Here is a 14862-nt window from a genome sequence, read left to right as displayed (position 1 = left end):
CAACCTTCTCACTCTTTTCACCCATAGCACCTTACAGAACCTACACAGTCCACAGAAGAGTCCTTATGCATCCTTACGGATTCCTGTTTCTTTCCCTGGATTTCCCTCACTTCACAGACCAAAGGATGTCGGGCTCCAAGAAGTGTCCTGAATTATACATTCAAACCCAGAATAAAGGAAGTGGTGTCAAAACCAGTAAAAGTATCTCACAGAAAACAGATGGCACACACAAAAATCTTTTAAAAGACAATCTTTGTGATACTGACAAATCATAACCAGAACCTACAGTCCAACAAAAGTAATTTAGAATACATCCTGCATTTTTTGGTTTTGAATAATGACATTCAGCCCCTACCACTTTTCGTTCTTACTTAAAACTTAATAAACAAACATATTATTGTGTCCATTTATTTAAATGAAAATGTCCCATTTGTTGCACAACCTCACTTTTAGATCTTTTATTATTGCTATTTTCATGCTGTGAGAATACAGCAAATAGTCAATTAAATTATTAAGCAGAAAATTTTAATGAACTTTGTGCACTGTTGCTCTGAAGCAAAGGAGCAGGATACTTTCTGCTACCGATGCTAACAGTTTTGCAGATCAGTTACACCTACCTCCTGTTACCATGTAAGGATACGTAACGTCATATTCTGCCATCAGCTTCAAGGGGCTTGAACAATTTCTGAAAATCACACTGAAAGCTTTGCCTGCAGCAGCAACACAAAGCTCTCTTCAAGATACTCTAAAATCACTAAAAACTCCTTCAGTCTCTCTTAAAATTCATACAACCTCTAAATCAAAGTAACACAATTAATTAAAATAATGTTCTCTTTGGGTAAGAACATACATCATTGGAATTGACACCAGGGTATTTCTTTTCCATTGCACGCACTGTTTTATAGCACATCTGAAGATTTTTGATATATTGTGGAAATGTCTTGTCTCTCTTCAGTCAGATGCAACCCTCCTAAAATGCCAGTGGAAGTGAATCCACACACTTATGCTCAATACATCATCATGACTTTTGTGTTACTTGCATAATGCCATACTTCTACATCCATAGTACTACATAGACAAAAACCAAGTCACTTTCTCTTCTTGAAGCACAAGGACAGATTTTTGCACTGTATTAGGAGGGGTGGGTGAATAAGTGATTTGCTGGGCTGACTTACTATTTCAAAATGCTGGGAGGGAATATGTAAATGAATGCAGGTGACTATTTACATTAAAAGAAAAGACAAATGGAATATGGGTATTTAAAGGCATACTACCAGCACACACAATTTTCACACATTAGTATTGTAGCTGTTCCTGAAACACTGACAATTTAAGATTTTATTTATTTGGTTTATCAGAGTTTAACTAATTGCCATAATAAAGACTTATATTTTCAAATCTTCCTCATACCAAAATGGTTGGAAATTTAACTTTTGTTTTTCCCACGTGAAAGCTGGGGTTTAAAGAAATTCTCTGATCACCAGGGGGAATGCAGCACTGCATGCACAGGCTTTAAGCACCCTACAGCTCATTAAACTAGTAATTTATTTATTTTTAAATTAATTTAGCAAGCAGCAACTTTGAATAAAACCATCAAACTAGCTAATGCTCATTCTTTCCACTTTCAGCTGTGCAGGCTCAAGCCCCACTCCAGCTGCATCTGTGCCCATCCCCAGCTGCCAGCTCTTTCACTTGTGCAATGGCCTGATAACACATTTCTGTCAAAATGATTTGAAATAGTGAAGAAGCACTACTGAAATTGCTCAAATTAAGCTAGTTTATTTGATGGATACAGCCTAGGGTGTGGGAAGTCCACAAACTCCAGCAGGAAAGCAGGGTGGAGTTACTTCCTCCAATGGCTTATCTGCAACCAGAAGACAACTTACAAAGCCAGGACTATGTTAAGTATCTGGAGCCTGAATTCGAATGGGTGAGGAGTGCAAGAAAATGAGTATTTTTACTGACTTTTTTGCATATCTGCTTATTAAAAAAACCTATTTACTATGGCTTAAAGCACTTATCTCATGCATCCTTAAACAAAATACTGGTAAATACATTGCTCACCTGGGCAAAGAAATCCTGTGCACAAGAAATTTAAGCACATAGGAGATATGCACAGGGTATTTTAGGGTAAGTGCCCAGCTCAAAATGTATGCACAAAGACTGCAATCAGCCTTTGCAATGCAATTAACTCTCTGGCATATACTAGAAATGGCTATGCGTGCACTCTTGCAAAGAAACCACAAGACTTGTCATAAACACGAACTTCCACAAAAATATTGTTGCCAACAACTGCCCAAGACAGATGACTTCCTCAGATTATTAGCTTCAAAATTTAAAATCGTAACGGTACAGATATTGGAAATACACTGGCAACTGCCCTGAGTGCTGGTCCAAAAGTGGGTCACCACCAGCATGACCACAGGGAATTCAGCTGTATGGGTAGCAGCTAGCCATTTAGATCTCAACACTATATGGCACTCTGAATTTATTTCTACACTTGCTAAGAAATGTCCTTCTCTGATGAGACAGACACCCTTCAGTTGTACAGCGTCTCACCCAAACAGCACCTACTCACAGGCATTATACAAAGGAACAAAAGAGGGAAAACTGGATAAAATTACTTCTTAAAAAAGCACCAAACCACACAGGTCTGTGTACATCTACAATACAGATGAAGTTTAAAAAATTAATTACGCCGGTAATTAGCTTTATAAAGATGATTTTTAGTGGCTGCTGAGGTTTCCCAGGAGGTTGCTATAGCAACAGGCAAAAGGTGCATTACTGGGCGACGAGTGTGTGATGAGCTGCTGGCAGCGGCCCTCCCCCGCCGCCAGGAGAACCTGCCACCGCCGCACAGCCTGCTGACCAGAAGCAGAGGGAGACTTCTGTTTCCCAGGCAGGGCCGAGAGAGGTACTTATTTTTAATGCTTTTAATCACCTGTGACAAGGTCCAAGCCTGCAGCCAGCTTCAGGGAAGCAGCCAGGCTATGGAGGTGCTAATGATGCCCTTGGGAAGACAGCACTTTCAAAGGTACTTTTCAAAATAAACAGCAGGATTGGGATCGTGGGAGTAGAGTGACCGGCTCTGCGCTTTACTGCATGCCTTTCTCATACTGAAATCACGCAAAGACGTGGGACTCCCAACCTTAATAAATAGACCAGAATGGTTTCAACCAATAACTTTCTTCAAGCAGTTAAACATAACCCCTGTCACTGTGAACTGGCAGCTCGACATTCAGCCTTAATTCAAGTCCCACAGCTGTATCACCTAATGAAGACAGACCATCAAAACTTACTTCAATTTACTTTCAGTGAATGAGGTCTTAAAGCACCTTCAACATGAAGAAACATGGGGCAGGCACTTCAAACAAACACCCTCCTCTAGCCATGACCTACTATTTTCCAGCATCTTTGAGGTCATACTTTAGTTGCAAATAATAAGTTGATAAAGTAGCATTTTCTCAGGAATAATTCCATAAGATAATTTCTGTAACTTTAAACTAAGTTTAGTGTATAGCCTAATTAATGAAGAGAAGGCATTAAGGCACAGACAGACAAGGGTGGAAAAGCTACAGCTTTCATCCATCTATAACAAACTCGTTTCCCTTTCCAAGGGTAAAAATGACATTGCCCTATCCACCAGTACTGCGTAGTAACTCTTCCCAAACTCAGCAGCAAAACCGATGTAGCAAGATATCCAACCAATATTCACCACCACACCAACAAACCCTGTGCTTAGCAGCAGTCTGCCTGCAAGACCTTTTGAGCACAGAACCCCCGGGGAGCAAACTGCCTCTGAAACACACTGCTTTGTGTGATCAGAAGGGATCTGTCTGGCAGCACACCAGACATACTCCAAGAGAAATCTCTAAAACAAACCCAAACATGCAGAGATAAGAGGTAATTACACAGTCAGCAAACAATGTTGAATATTTCTTAAATATATATGGGGAGAATGAGAGTACAGGGGAAGAGGGAAGGGATAACCTGAAGAAAATCTAGAAAGTTTGTTAAGATAAAGTTTGGTGGGTGATTTCAGTGTAAACCACAGCTGCAAAAGCCAGGCTCACCAGTACCATTTCATATGCAAATGTTTCCACTGTGTTCAACCACAGCAGCCAGATACCTCATGGTTGACTTTTTCCAGTTATGACAGTAACCACAAACTTTTACATCTTTTCAACCTTAAAGTGCTCAGGTTTAATGCACACACATACAAAAAGAAGCATTTCCCTCAAAGTTCGGGTAGTTCATAGGTATGACCCTGTACAACACCTATAGTGTCAGTGCAGGTGAAAATAAAACCCTAACCGAAGTGTGTGACTAAGGCTAATTAGGCAAACTATGTAAATAATATATTTAATATATTTCTGTCCTTTGGAGCCTGGCTATTCTGGAATTGAGTGGCACTACCTTCACACTGCTGTTAGGGTTTGGAGTCATTTTGGCGGGGGTAGGAGGTTTTTTTGTTTGTTTGTTTTGAGAAACTGAACTGGGTGATAGGGCTACTAGCACTAATTTTGACCATGTGCTGAAAAACAATCTTTGAAAGGAAAAAGCCTTTTTCTGCATTTGTGAAAACACATACAACTTGCTTGTATTTCAGCTCCACATATGCAAAATGTTAAAGTTCCTGTAGCAGGATCTTTCCTACCTCACAGAGCTGCCAGAATAAACTGACACAAGCATCCTCTTTGCTAACATGCAGCAGCACAGTAAATGGAATCAATTTTCAGTGTACAAACACAAGCCACGAACAAAGCAAAGTGTAAACGAGTACTGGCTGCGTTTTCAGAATTTCTGTAGAGGTCTGCATTTCTGAACCACTACACCACCAGCTGAAAGTTGAGGCACGCTTACCAGTTTCCAGAACTACCTAATCTTAACCTAAAGTAAACACTGTAAACCTCAGGTCTTTGCAGCGAGGTAGGAAAAAGTCTGTACTGTTTTTATCCTTATCCCACCCAAATACTACCTATAGCTGTCTCCTTCAATTTCCTACATGGCTAAAAGCCAATCTTAGCAATGGCTAAAAAAAGCAAGTCATCAAATAAAAAATGCTTGTGCAAACTTTTCTTAATAGCAAATGTTTTAAAAATTACAGATATTAAAAACGTGTTCAGTACTGCATGAGAAAAAGGATCTTGAAAGAAATACATACTGTATACTGCTTTGCATAACCCCACTTCCCTTTCTGAACTTCCCTAGCCCTGTTGCATAATCTCCAGTTTTTCTATAGGATGCAGTGCTTTGGTATGCAGTAGATTTCATGTCCCATCCCTCTTCAGACCTTCCTTTTATATTCGGGGACTATACCTAAGACCTAAAATAGGGTCTGCACTGTTCTGCTGCTAGTACTTGATCTTAATCTTCAGACTTTTAATTTTATTTGCTGTTTTTATCTTACCACAAACCTTACACAAATAAGGCTGTGTAAAATGTGAATACATAAAAGCAGAATCCACCATTCTGCAACACAAAGAGTCTTCAAATATAACTTTAGAACCTTCAAGAACATATTTACAAATGTAGGGAAGAAGGATCAATAAGTAGGACTAAAATGTTTATTAAATAATGATGCACTTATGTATCTTATGAATATATGGTTTTCTCACCCTCAGCAAATGACTGTTACAGTGATATCACATAGACAGTTTTTCATAATTTGCTATACCCAATGTCAACTGCATAGCAGGTCTCAATTTAGGACAGTATTAGTCCTTCTGAAAGGCTCACACAGACCCATGATACTGTAAGAGTTCCCTACAACTTTATGAAATAAAAGAATGAATGTTGATTGCTAGAGGCAATACCAGCAAATGGAGTAAACTGCTGTAGGAAAAACTTAGGATTCTTATACTGATCTTTCCACTGGTGTGCCTCAAAGCACATCCTACTTAGCACACAGTAATTCCACTGAAATGCACCTGTTTCAGAAGTGGAACATGGAAGCAAAATGTTATTTTTAACAGACAGGTATGAAGGAATTAATTGTTCAGCTGAAGTTATGAAAAACTTCAAATTCAGATGGAATACTATAATGAAAAAATTACTAGATGACTAAAGCACTACAATTCATGCAACGGTTTCACAAAGATGAACTATGAAGAAGAAGACATCATTAGGATTAATCTCTTTGTTCCTTGTTATCAATCAGTGAAATTCTGAAGATGTCCTCAAAGTCACACCATAGTGCTCTTATTACATGTAAAAAAATGGAATTTGCATTTCTGCACTAGCTATCCAACTAACTCAGCTCACATGATCACACGTATATGCATAGCTGTGTAACTCTAAGTTGTTAAAGGTGACAGCAAATGCAGAAACAGAAGCCCAAAGGCTCACATGTGTGTAAGGTAACACCATGGCATGTATAATTAATAAAGCAGTGCATTAAATAGTAACAATGCAAGGTATTAAATACCAACTGGGGCAGCTAACACAGCGGGGTAGGAACTTGTTGAAAAACTATATTTAATTATCTAAAGTGTTAGAAAACACAGCCATGGAAGGGAAACTAAACAGATATCCTCAGTGCCTGTGTGGCAACTAGAAAGTCCCTGGTTGGAGGTATACAATGACATAAGACTTTCATTTCTTGGGGCCAGAGAAAGATGGAAGTTTTCCAGCAAGACTCTGAGAGACTTCCCAGTTCTAAACACCTCTTACTCTTTCTTCACGAAGGGAAAGCCCTTAGTTCATATTGGGGAAAAATGGTGATGAAATCTCCAGAAATTCTAGTTGCAACCCTAATTCTGTATGTTATCACATAAATGTGAAATGTCACTTATGACCACTGTCTCTCTTACTGACAACAGTAAAACCCTTGCCTCTCCTTTCTTCTCACTTTGACTGGCAACCTGTTTACATTTGGGTTACAGTCTTGACATCCTGTAAAGTACATGTTCAATGATCTTGTCCTCATACAGCTATCACTTAAGGCAATACACAGTGTGGTGTGTGTTTACATCTGTCTCACACTGTGAACGGTATCTTAAAGGGAAGTGGTTTAGTGGTAAGCAGCTAAGTCACCCTGTAATGTATATGGGAAGTGAATAATCTCTGTTTACCTGAAGTGTTCCTGACTTTACTTCAGAGAAGTCTAGAAATCACTTTTAAAATCAAAATGAACACACAACCTTTGGAGCACCCAATGGTAAGGGAAGAGAATGGAATGTGTCTGCTGAGCATCCAGAGGTTCAAACCAATTCCCATGATGCAGGAAATCTTCCTTCTTAGACCCTACCCTCACCCCTTGTGGTAAACACGCATCTGACGTATGCTTCCAGGGTACTAGCAGTGGGTATAACAACATCAAAATTGTAGCAGACAATGACGAAACAGATCAAAAGATGACAGAATGTGTAAGTGTAGAAACATACAGGATATATTATAACATATGGGCACAAACTGAAACAGAAGAAGTTCCATCTGAATATGAAGAAGAACTTCTTTACCTTGGGGGTGACAGAGCCCTGGGACAGGCTGCCCAGAGAGGCTGTGCAGTCTCCTTCTCTGGAGACATTCAAAACCCGCCTGGACGTGACTCTGTGCAACCTGCTGTGGGTGAACCTGCTTTAGCAGGGGGATGACCTAGCTGCTTTCCAGAAGCCCCTTCCAACCCTGACCATTCTGTGATGCTGCGATATTAAAAACCAGAAACATAATTTAGAAACAACAAAAGAAACGAAAGTACAGAGGAAGGTATTTAGGAAGGCAATGTATAGTAACACTGATGGGCAGAAAGAGGCAATACAGGGAACAGACTGGAAGCATGGGAAAACACTAAGAAGATAAGAGGCTTACACAAGGGTTGAATAAAGAACGTGTAACATTACCGACACACAAGCTTAAAAATATTGACACATATGCTTCCAAGAAATCTGGCTGACAACAAACCATTTTGGTTTATATATCAAGTCCGAAGAAATTACTAAGACTCACCAAATAAATGGGCACTGGGTGCTTATTTCTGCCTTATTGCCTTGTGAATCCCAGTAGTAACTTGTAAACATTTTGTTTTCTTGCTTTATGGTGTGGATTCAAAGGAAATTCTCTTTGGGTATTTTAGTACTAAACATACATACTGTATTTTTGGAACAGTTTTTCTCTTATTTCTGCTAATTGCTTTTACTGGACTTACATACCTGAAAAAACTACTTGCAAGCATAAATATACAAGAGGCTCTTCTAAAGACGCATATACAGTGATTCAAAATACTAATTCAAAACAGATTTGGCAGAAATACATAGTATGAATTATAATTGATTATTGTTAAAGTCATCTAATCTGCAAAAAACCCATGTTAAATTGCTAAACAAGTTGAGCTTGACAAATAACCAACCAACCAGCACAATTACCTTCTGCAAGGCAATATACTAGCAATTTGCTTCTATAACTACTTAATTAACTACTCCCTGCTATTTTTAATACTACTCAAAAGTTCTACTATGGTGACACTTTCATTAGAACCAGATTAAAACTACTGCCAGTGCAGTCTGATCTGAAGTAGCATCAGATGTTTATTTCCTACATTGGAGAGTAATTCTATTTTTATCCTCTAAGGAAAGCACATGAAATACATAGATTTATTTCAACCTTATAAACAGTATTGTATCTATTGTGGAAACAAATAGGACCTACAAATACAAGAAATTAGAAGTATGAGACAAGCTCTGCTTCACCTTCTACTGATGCTTTCTGCTCATTCCAATATGGAAACAAGATGGAAGTCAGTAACAAGTTACTGTCAGTAACTTGTCTCTGAAATTTTATTTTTACCATTTATGCACCCTAAAACTTTTCATTTTATGTAATACTCTCTTTTCTTACCACTAAAACCAAAACCACAGTATGGTATCTTTGGGGACAGTAAGAATCCAAACAATGAAAGACAGATGCCACTGTGCTTTGCACCACCTCTGCACCAAAATATGCATACACAAATGATAGTTTGGGAAGGTAACCAGCTCCAGAGGACAGCAAAACTGCATAGGACAACAGGAACCCTATGCATGGTGTAAATATAGCCAAAGGTCGTGTGGTGATACCATTAGAACAAATCTGAGGAGACCCATGTCATGCATCTGTAGCTCTTCAGCAAGACACTAGGAAGTTTGTCTTGACTAAATCACATATGAAGTGTTGTGCTAGGTAAGAATCCTCAGACTACTGTGCAGCTAAACATCAGCCCAGCTCTCTCATGTCTATAGCCCTGTTCCAGTGAGCTTAATGGGACCTTCATGGTGCCTTTCTGTTCTATGCTTTCCTCAGTAAGAGGCTTCCATTCATGTACACCTGACAAATGGAGACTGGAATCATATCATCAAAGTAACTTTCTTGGCTAACACTAAAATTCATGTGGAGATGATGAAGGTTTCTGCCACAGCTTTAGGAACTAACTATGCTGTGTTTTTTAATGCTGGCCAACATTAGAAGTTCATCATCCCCCACCGTCATCCATTTCTTTGACAACAGATGAGAAATTTTACCTAAGCTGTATGCTACATTACTCAAAAGGAACTGAATTTCATGGAGTCAATCTTCAGGCAGACCTCCAACTCCAATTTTAGATTTCACAGTGCTATTTTATCAGATTGCTGCCCCAAGAAACGAAAGGCATAACATTTCAGACATAGTTTAGTCACACACACATTTATTACCGTTGAGCTATTACAAACAGGGTTTAACTCACAGTGCTTTTCCTGTTACCTTCCTGGCAGCCACATTCTTTAAAGTTTAGGCTTTGTTTCCATAAAAAAAAGGCAGTTCAATACAACACAAGAATCCTACCTTGGTACTATTTACTTCACCACCAGGACTGCAAAAGCAATCTGTAAGGGAAAAGGGGAAAACCTGGGAAAACAGGAGTTCTGGGGCATTACAATTTTTATGAAATGTATGGAGGTCTACCTTGACTGCACCTCCCAGTACCTACTACTTGTCTAACTAGTACTACCCAGTACATACTACATGAAAAGTATTTTTGTCCAGCTTGAATTTGTGAGTTTATGTTAGAGGAGAGTAAGGAATTACAGGTATAGCAAAAGAAAACAAAAAGATCAGTGATTAACAATCCCTAGTTAGAATCTTAAATTTAAGACTTCAAATGATTACAGACTGTCATTCTGTGAAACAAATACAGATTTAATCCTAAACTAGATGTAGTCCACTCCTTCAAGTATCCTTTGAATTCAATTTAGTAAGTGTATATTTGGGTACATTTGTGCTGCATATGCATACAAACATGTACACAGACATACAGTATAAGAAGATAGAAAGTAAAAATTACTTTCACAGAAAAAGATATATGGTTGTTGGTAGCCATAATGTACTTACTATTTAGTTGAATCTGATAACTGATACTCCCGTCGTCTATCATAACACTCCTGAATTCCAGGGTCATTCCATAAGCTTCTTATTGCATCTACATACGGGTTCTCAAAAGTTGACACCTTCTCTACATCGACTTCCCGAACTAATTGTGCATGTGCCTAATTCAAAACAAACAAAATAGTAAAATTTACTTCATTTTCTGTGTTTGTAGACAGCTTATATACAATGAACATGATTAACAGGAGTAATTTTTCATATTGGCCATACCACTGATGTATATACATAATTTGAAAAATCAAGTACCACTAAGAGGGTTGTGAAGATGGAAAAAGAAGACAACTATTATAAGCGAGTTCCTTATAACAGAAAAAAAATACCACTTTTTTATGGAAAGTATATATTTTTCAGCATGGATCAGCTTATTATTTACCTTTCATGCTAAAAGACAGTGTTAAGCATAATACCCACCAACTGCATCACTCATTAGCAACTGAACCTGGGAAACCTGGACAACATCAAAATATAAAAGATAGTAAACCACCAAAATATTCAAAGATGGATATTTTACAAAAATCTGTATTCACATGAATGAACTTAGTAATGATGTAGGAAGAAAACAGTGATGTTGATTTACCAGGAAAGACCTTAAAGTAAATGGTGAATGAATGAGAATAAATAGGAGTACTGAGTAAATTATGAATAAGTAATGATACGGTCTGTTCAAAGACAAATACTGCTAAATATGATTATGACAGAAAGTGAATTAAACGTACACAGGGGCCCTTACTTCAGACTAAGTTTACTCCAATCCACTACTATGTAGAATAAACGGATGAGGCATTCACATTAAAATTTGTGTCTAATTAAGCTCAGTTTAAAGAAAGCTTTCATTTTTATTTTTTCAGGTAAAATCTTAAGAGTATATAAAACATGATTTTAAAATGATGACTAGGTAACCAACTTGACAGATCCAGACTCTGATGTAGCTGAGAGAATGGAAAGGAGGGAAGGGATCTGCCTTTCAGAGAGACTGATAAAAAAGTGCTTAATGTTACCACAAATGTAACAGTAGTTACTAGTAAAAAAAAGGGCAAGATTATTAGAAATCATCTCTAGTTTCAATTTGTACTATAAATTATGGAGATTCTCAAAAAGTAATGTTTAAAATTGGCAGCAGGATGATTTCTAATTTGTCCTGGAAGTATTATTGACACATTTCAGTACAAATACATGAATGTATGTATTTGTGTAGAGATATATACACATACAAACATACACAAACAGAGAAGGCAACAGATGAAAACTTGGTCCTGCAAAAAGATGGAGGGATTCAACTCTCATATCTAGTCTGCATTTGAGGTGAGGACACAAACCTCTTTCCATTTTAAATTAGGTGAAGGTATACTGTTCTTGTTGATTTTTAATAAATTTATGCTCTGTTTACACATATACAATCCCCACACCCCTTTTTAGACAGTCCAGGAGAATGATGCTACTCTTCATTACTTAACAAAACATCACACCTTCGACTGTTGTTTACTCAGGAGGAAATAAAAACCTCAAAGTTCAATGTGAAAACTGTGTGTCTTGGAGATAATAAGAACATATGTTCTGTTACCAGGACCCAAATCTCCAAAGTTCTAACAAAGGGTATTTTCTCCCAGATCATGCCCACACACCTCCAAAATGTCTGGACAAGTTATGATGAGTCCCTACACCTTCTCACTGCAAATAACAAGAAATAGTACTCTACTAAACACAGGACAAAATCCTTTGTGCAACAGGATAATTTTTTTTTAACTATCTTATATGTGTTCAAGCTCAGCTCTGTATTCTATTGCTCTTGCGTACTTCCAAAAGAATGATGTCTTGACTATTTTCCCACAGCTTGTGAAAAACTGATAAAAGAATATATTTTAATATTTTGCTTTTGTGCTTGAGCTCTGAAATTATGGCCAACTGTCATGGTTTAACCCCAGCCAGCAACCAAGCACCACGCTGCCACTTGCTCGCTCCCCCCAACCCAGAGGGATCAGAAGGAGAATCAGAAAGGAATGCAAAACTCGAGGGTTGAGATAAGGACAATTTCATAGGTAAACCAAAAGCCACGCACACAAGCAACACAAGGAATTCATTCACTACTTCCCATGGGCAGGCAGGTGCTCAGCCATCTCCAAGAAACCCAGGCTCCATCACACATAATGGTTACTGGGGAAGACAAATGCCATAATGCCAAATGTCCCCACCTTCCTCCTTCTTCCCCCAGTTTATATACTCAGCATGACGTCCCATGGTATGGAATACCTCTTTGGCTACTTTGGGTCACCTGTCCTGGCTGTGTCCCCTCCCACTGTGCCGTGCCCCTCCAGCCCTCTGGCTGGCAGGGCCCGAGAAACCGAAAAGTCCTTGATTTAGTATAAACATCACCCAGCAACAACTGAAAATATCAATGCGTTATCAACATCATTCTCACATCAGAGCCGAAACACAGCACTGTACCAGCTACTAAGAAGAAAGTTAACTGTATTCCAGCTGAAACGAGGATACCAACTGATATCAAAATGATAACAGAGCTAGAAGACTAATTTACTATTCAAAAGCTTTCATTTGAAATCCATCATATCTGAGTATTTCTCTAACATTTCCCTAAATATTCCCTAACAGGTGCTCAAGTATTCTATATTGGTGGAAGAGAAAATCTTAAAAGGGGATTACTTCAGTTACCTATCTAGACTTATTATTACAAAGCTGTCCAAGATCTTGCATTGTTCTATTTATCAGTTCTGTATGTTCTGACATATAATTAATACCACTTTGTACTGTGTGAAAAAACTTACAAAATAAATTATGATAAATGCCAATAAGTTGCATCCATAGAAAAACTGATTCAACTTTTAACAGAAACAGCATTTCTTCAATAAACTGCTCCTGCTTCCCAGGGGTTTGCCTGGCCAAACTCATGACAGCTTGCACCCTATTCATCACACCTCACATCAGTGCTGCTTCTCTTAAAAAAGTAATGCCCCTTCACATAGATTTCAAATTTTTTATTAATCCTCAGCTATGCCTTCTTGTTCCCAGAGGTACTACACTTTCCTGTAGACAACAATCAGTCTGTCTTTGAGAATCTTTGTCAGGCAACATCTTTTGCCGGCTGCTAATTTCTGATGGTGGAGACAGAGATGAAAATATAGGATCTCATCATTTGGCTTAATTTTTCTCTCATTTGCCCTGGTATAAGTCAAAAGTAATTCTAGAGAAACCTTGTGAGATGGAGAAGCATAACTTTAATGCAGCAGAAGAATCAATCATGAATGACATGTGGTATCACTGCTGCTAATTACTGGCTTGGTTTCCCTTCCACTAATAAGAACAGCAGATCTGGAATATAACTTTTGAAGTTAGCACTCAAACATGAATAAATCTAAGGACTCATAATTAATCCAGTTTTTGCAACTATAAGTGGTATCAAGCACTTTTTATCTTTACTAAGCCTCTCACTTTACCCAAAAATCAACAATATTTGTGGGGACAAAAGAAAAAAGTCAACCATGTTACCCCTGAGGAAGTTGCACCTTCTTAAGAGTTCTCTCTTTTGGGACATCAGTAGTTGTTACTGTAGAATTACAGAATGGTTTGAGTTTGAAGGGACCTTAAGGATCACCTAGTTCCAACCCCGCTGCCATGGGCAGGGACACGTTCCACTAGACCAGGTTGCTCAAAGCCCCATCCAACCTGACCCTAAGCACTTCCAGGGATGGGGCATCCACAGCTTCCCTGGGCAACCTGTTCCAGTGTCTCACCATCCCCACAGTAAAGAATTTCTTCCCAACACCTAACCTAAATCTACCTTCTTTCAGCTTGTCCTATCATTATAGGCCCTACTAACAAGTCTGTCCCCATCTTTCTTTTCTTATAAGCCCCCTTTAGGTACTGCAGGGCTGCTCTAAGGTCTCCCTGGAGCCTTCTCTTCTCCAGGCTGAACAACACCAACTCTCTCTGACTTTTTTTCACAGGAGAGGTGCTCCATCCCTCTGATCATCTTCATGGCCCTCCTCTGGACTCACTCGAACAGGTTCATGTCCTTTTTATGTTGGGGGCCTCAGAGCTGATCACAGTACTCCAGGTGTGGTCTGATGAGCAGAGGAGAATAACCCCAAAATGACAGACAAAACTGAAGCATTTTTTAAGTACCATAAAATTCAAACTGGTCATTAATATGTGACTGCTAGTTCAGCTGTAATGTTCCACAAACAAAATCTAGATGGTGTAGATGATTTTTCAGTCCAATATACTTTTGACATCAGCAGTCAACATCTTCCATGGTCTTTTGGGAATATAAAACTACTTGTAACAATTTCAATATTATTTGCAAGAAATCTTGTAAACAGTCTTTCAATTCTTTTTACTAAATCACATCTCTCCTATATTTAAAAGCTGCTTCACTGATTTCTACAAGTATTCAAAAAATTATCCCAGAATAAGAAAACTGGAGGTTTTGGGAATAGTATTGGCTTCTGAAAC

At 38.4% G+C, this 14862-nt stretch overlaps 1 protein-coding gene across 2 annotated transcripts in view; it reads right to left on the bottom strand.

Annotated features, from left to right (window-relative positions):
• The window catches only part of LOC121080948 (guanine nucleotide-binding protein G(q) subunit alpha), a 135516-nt gene that overhangs the window by 30079 nt on the left and 90575 nt on the right, over window positions 1–14862 (bottom strand). For both annotated transcript variants that reach the window (XM_040579383.1, XM_040579384.1), the window contains exon 3: window positions 10342–10496. In XM_040579383.1, the coding sequence (XP_040435317.1) occupies window positions 10342–10496 (155 nt within the window). The remainder of the gene's footprint in view (window positions 1–10341; window positions 10497–14862) is intronic.

The sequence above is a fragment of the Falco naumanni genome, chromosome Z (genome assembly GCF_017639655.2).
Source record: "Falco naumanni isolate bFalNau1 chromosome Z, bFalNau1.pat, whole genome shotgun sequence".
Classification (NCBI taxonomy): Eukaryota; Metazoa; Chordata; class Aves; order Falconiformes; family Falconidae; genus Falco; species Falco naumanni.
This window is presented reverse-complemented; position numbering and strand designations above follow the sequence as displayed.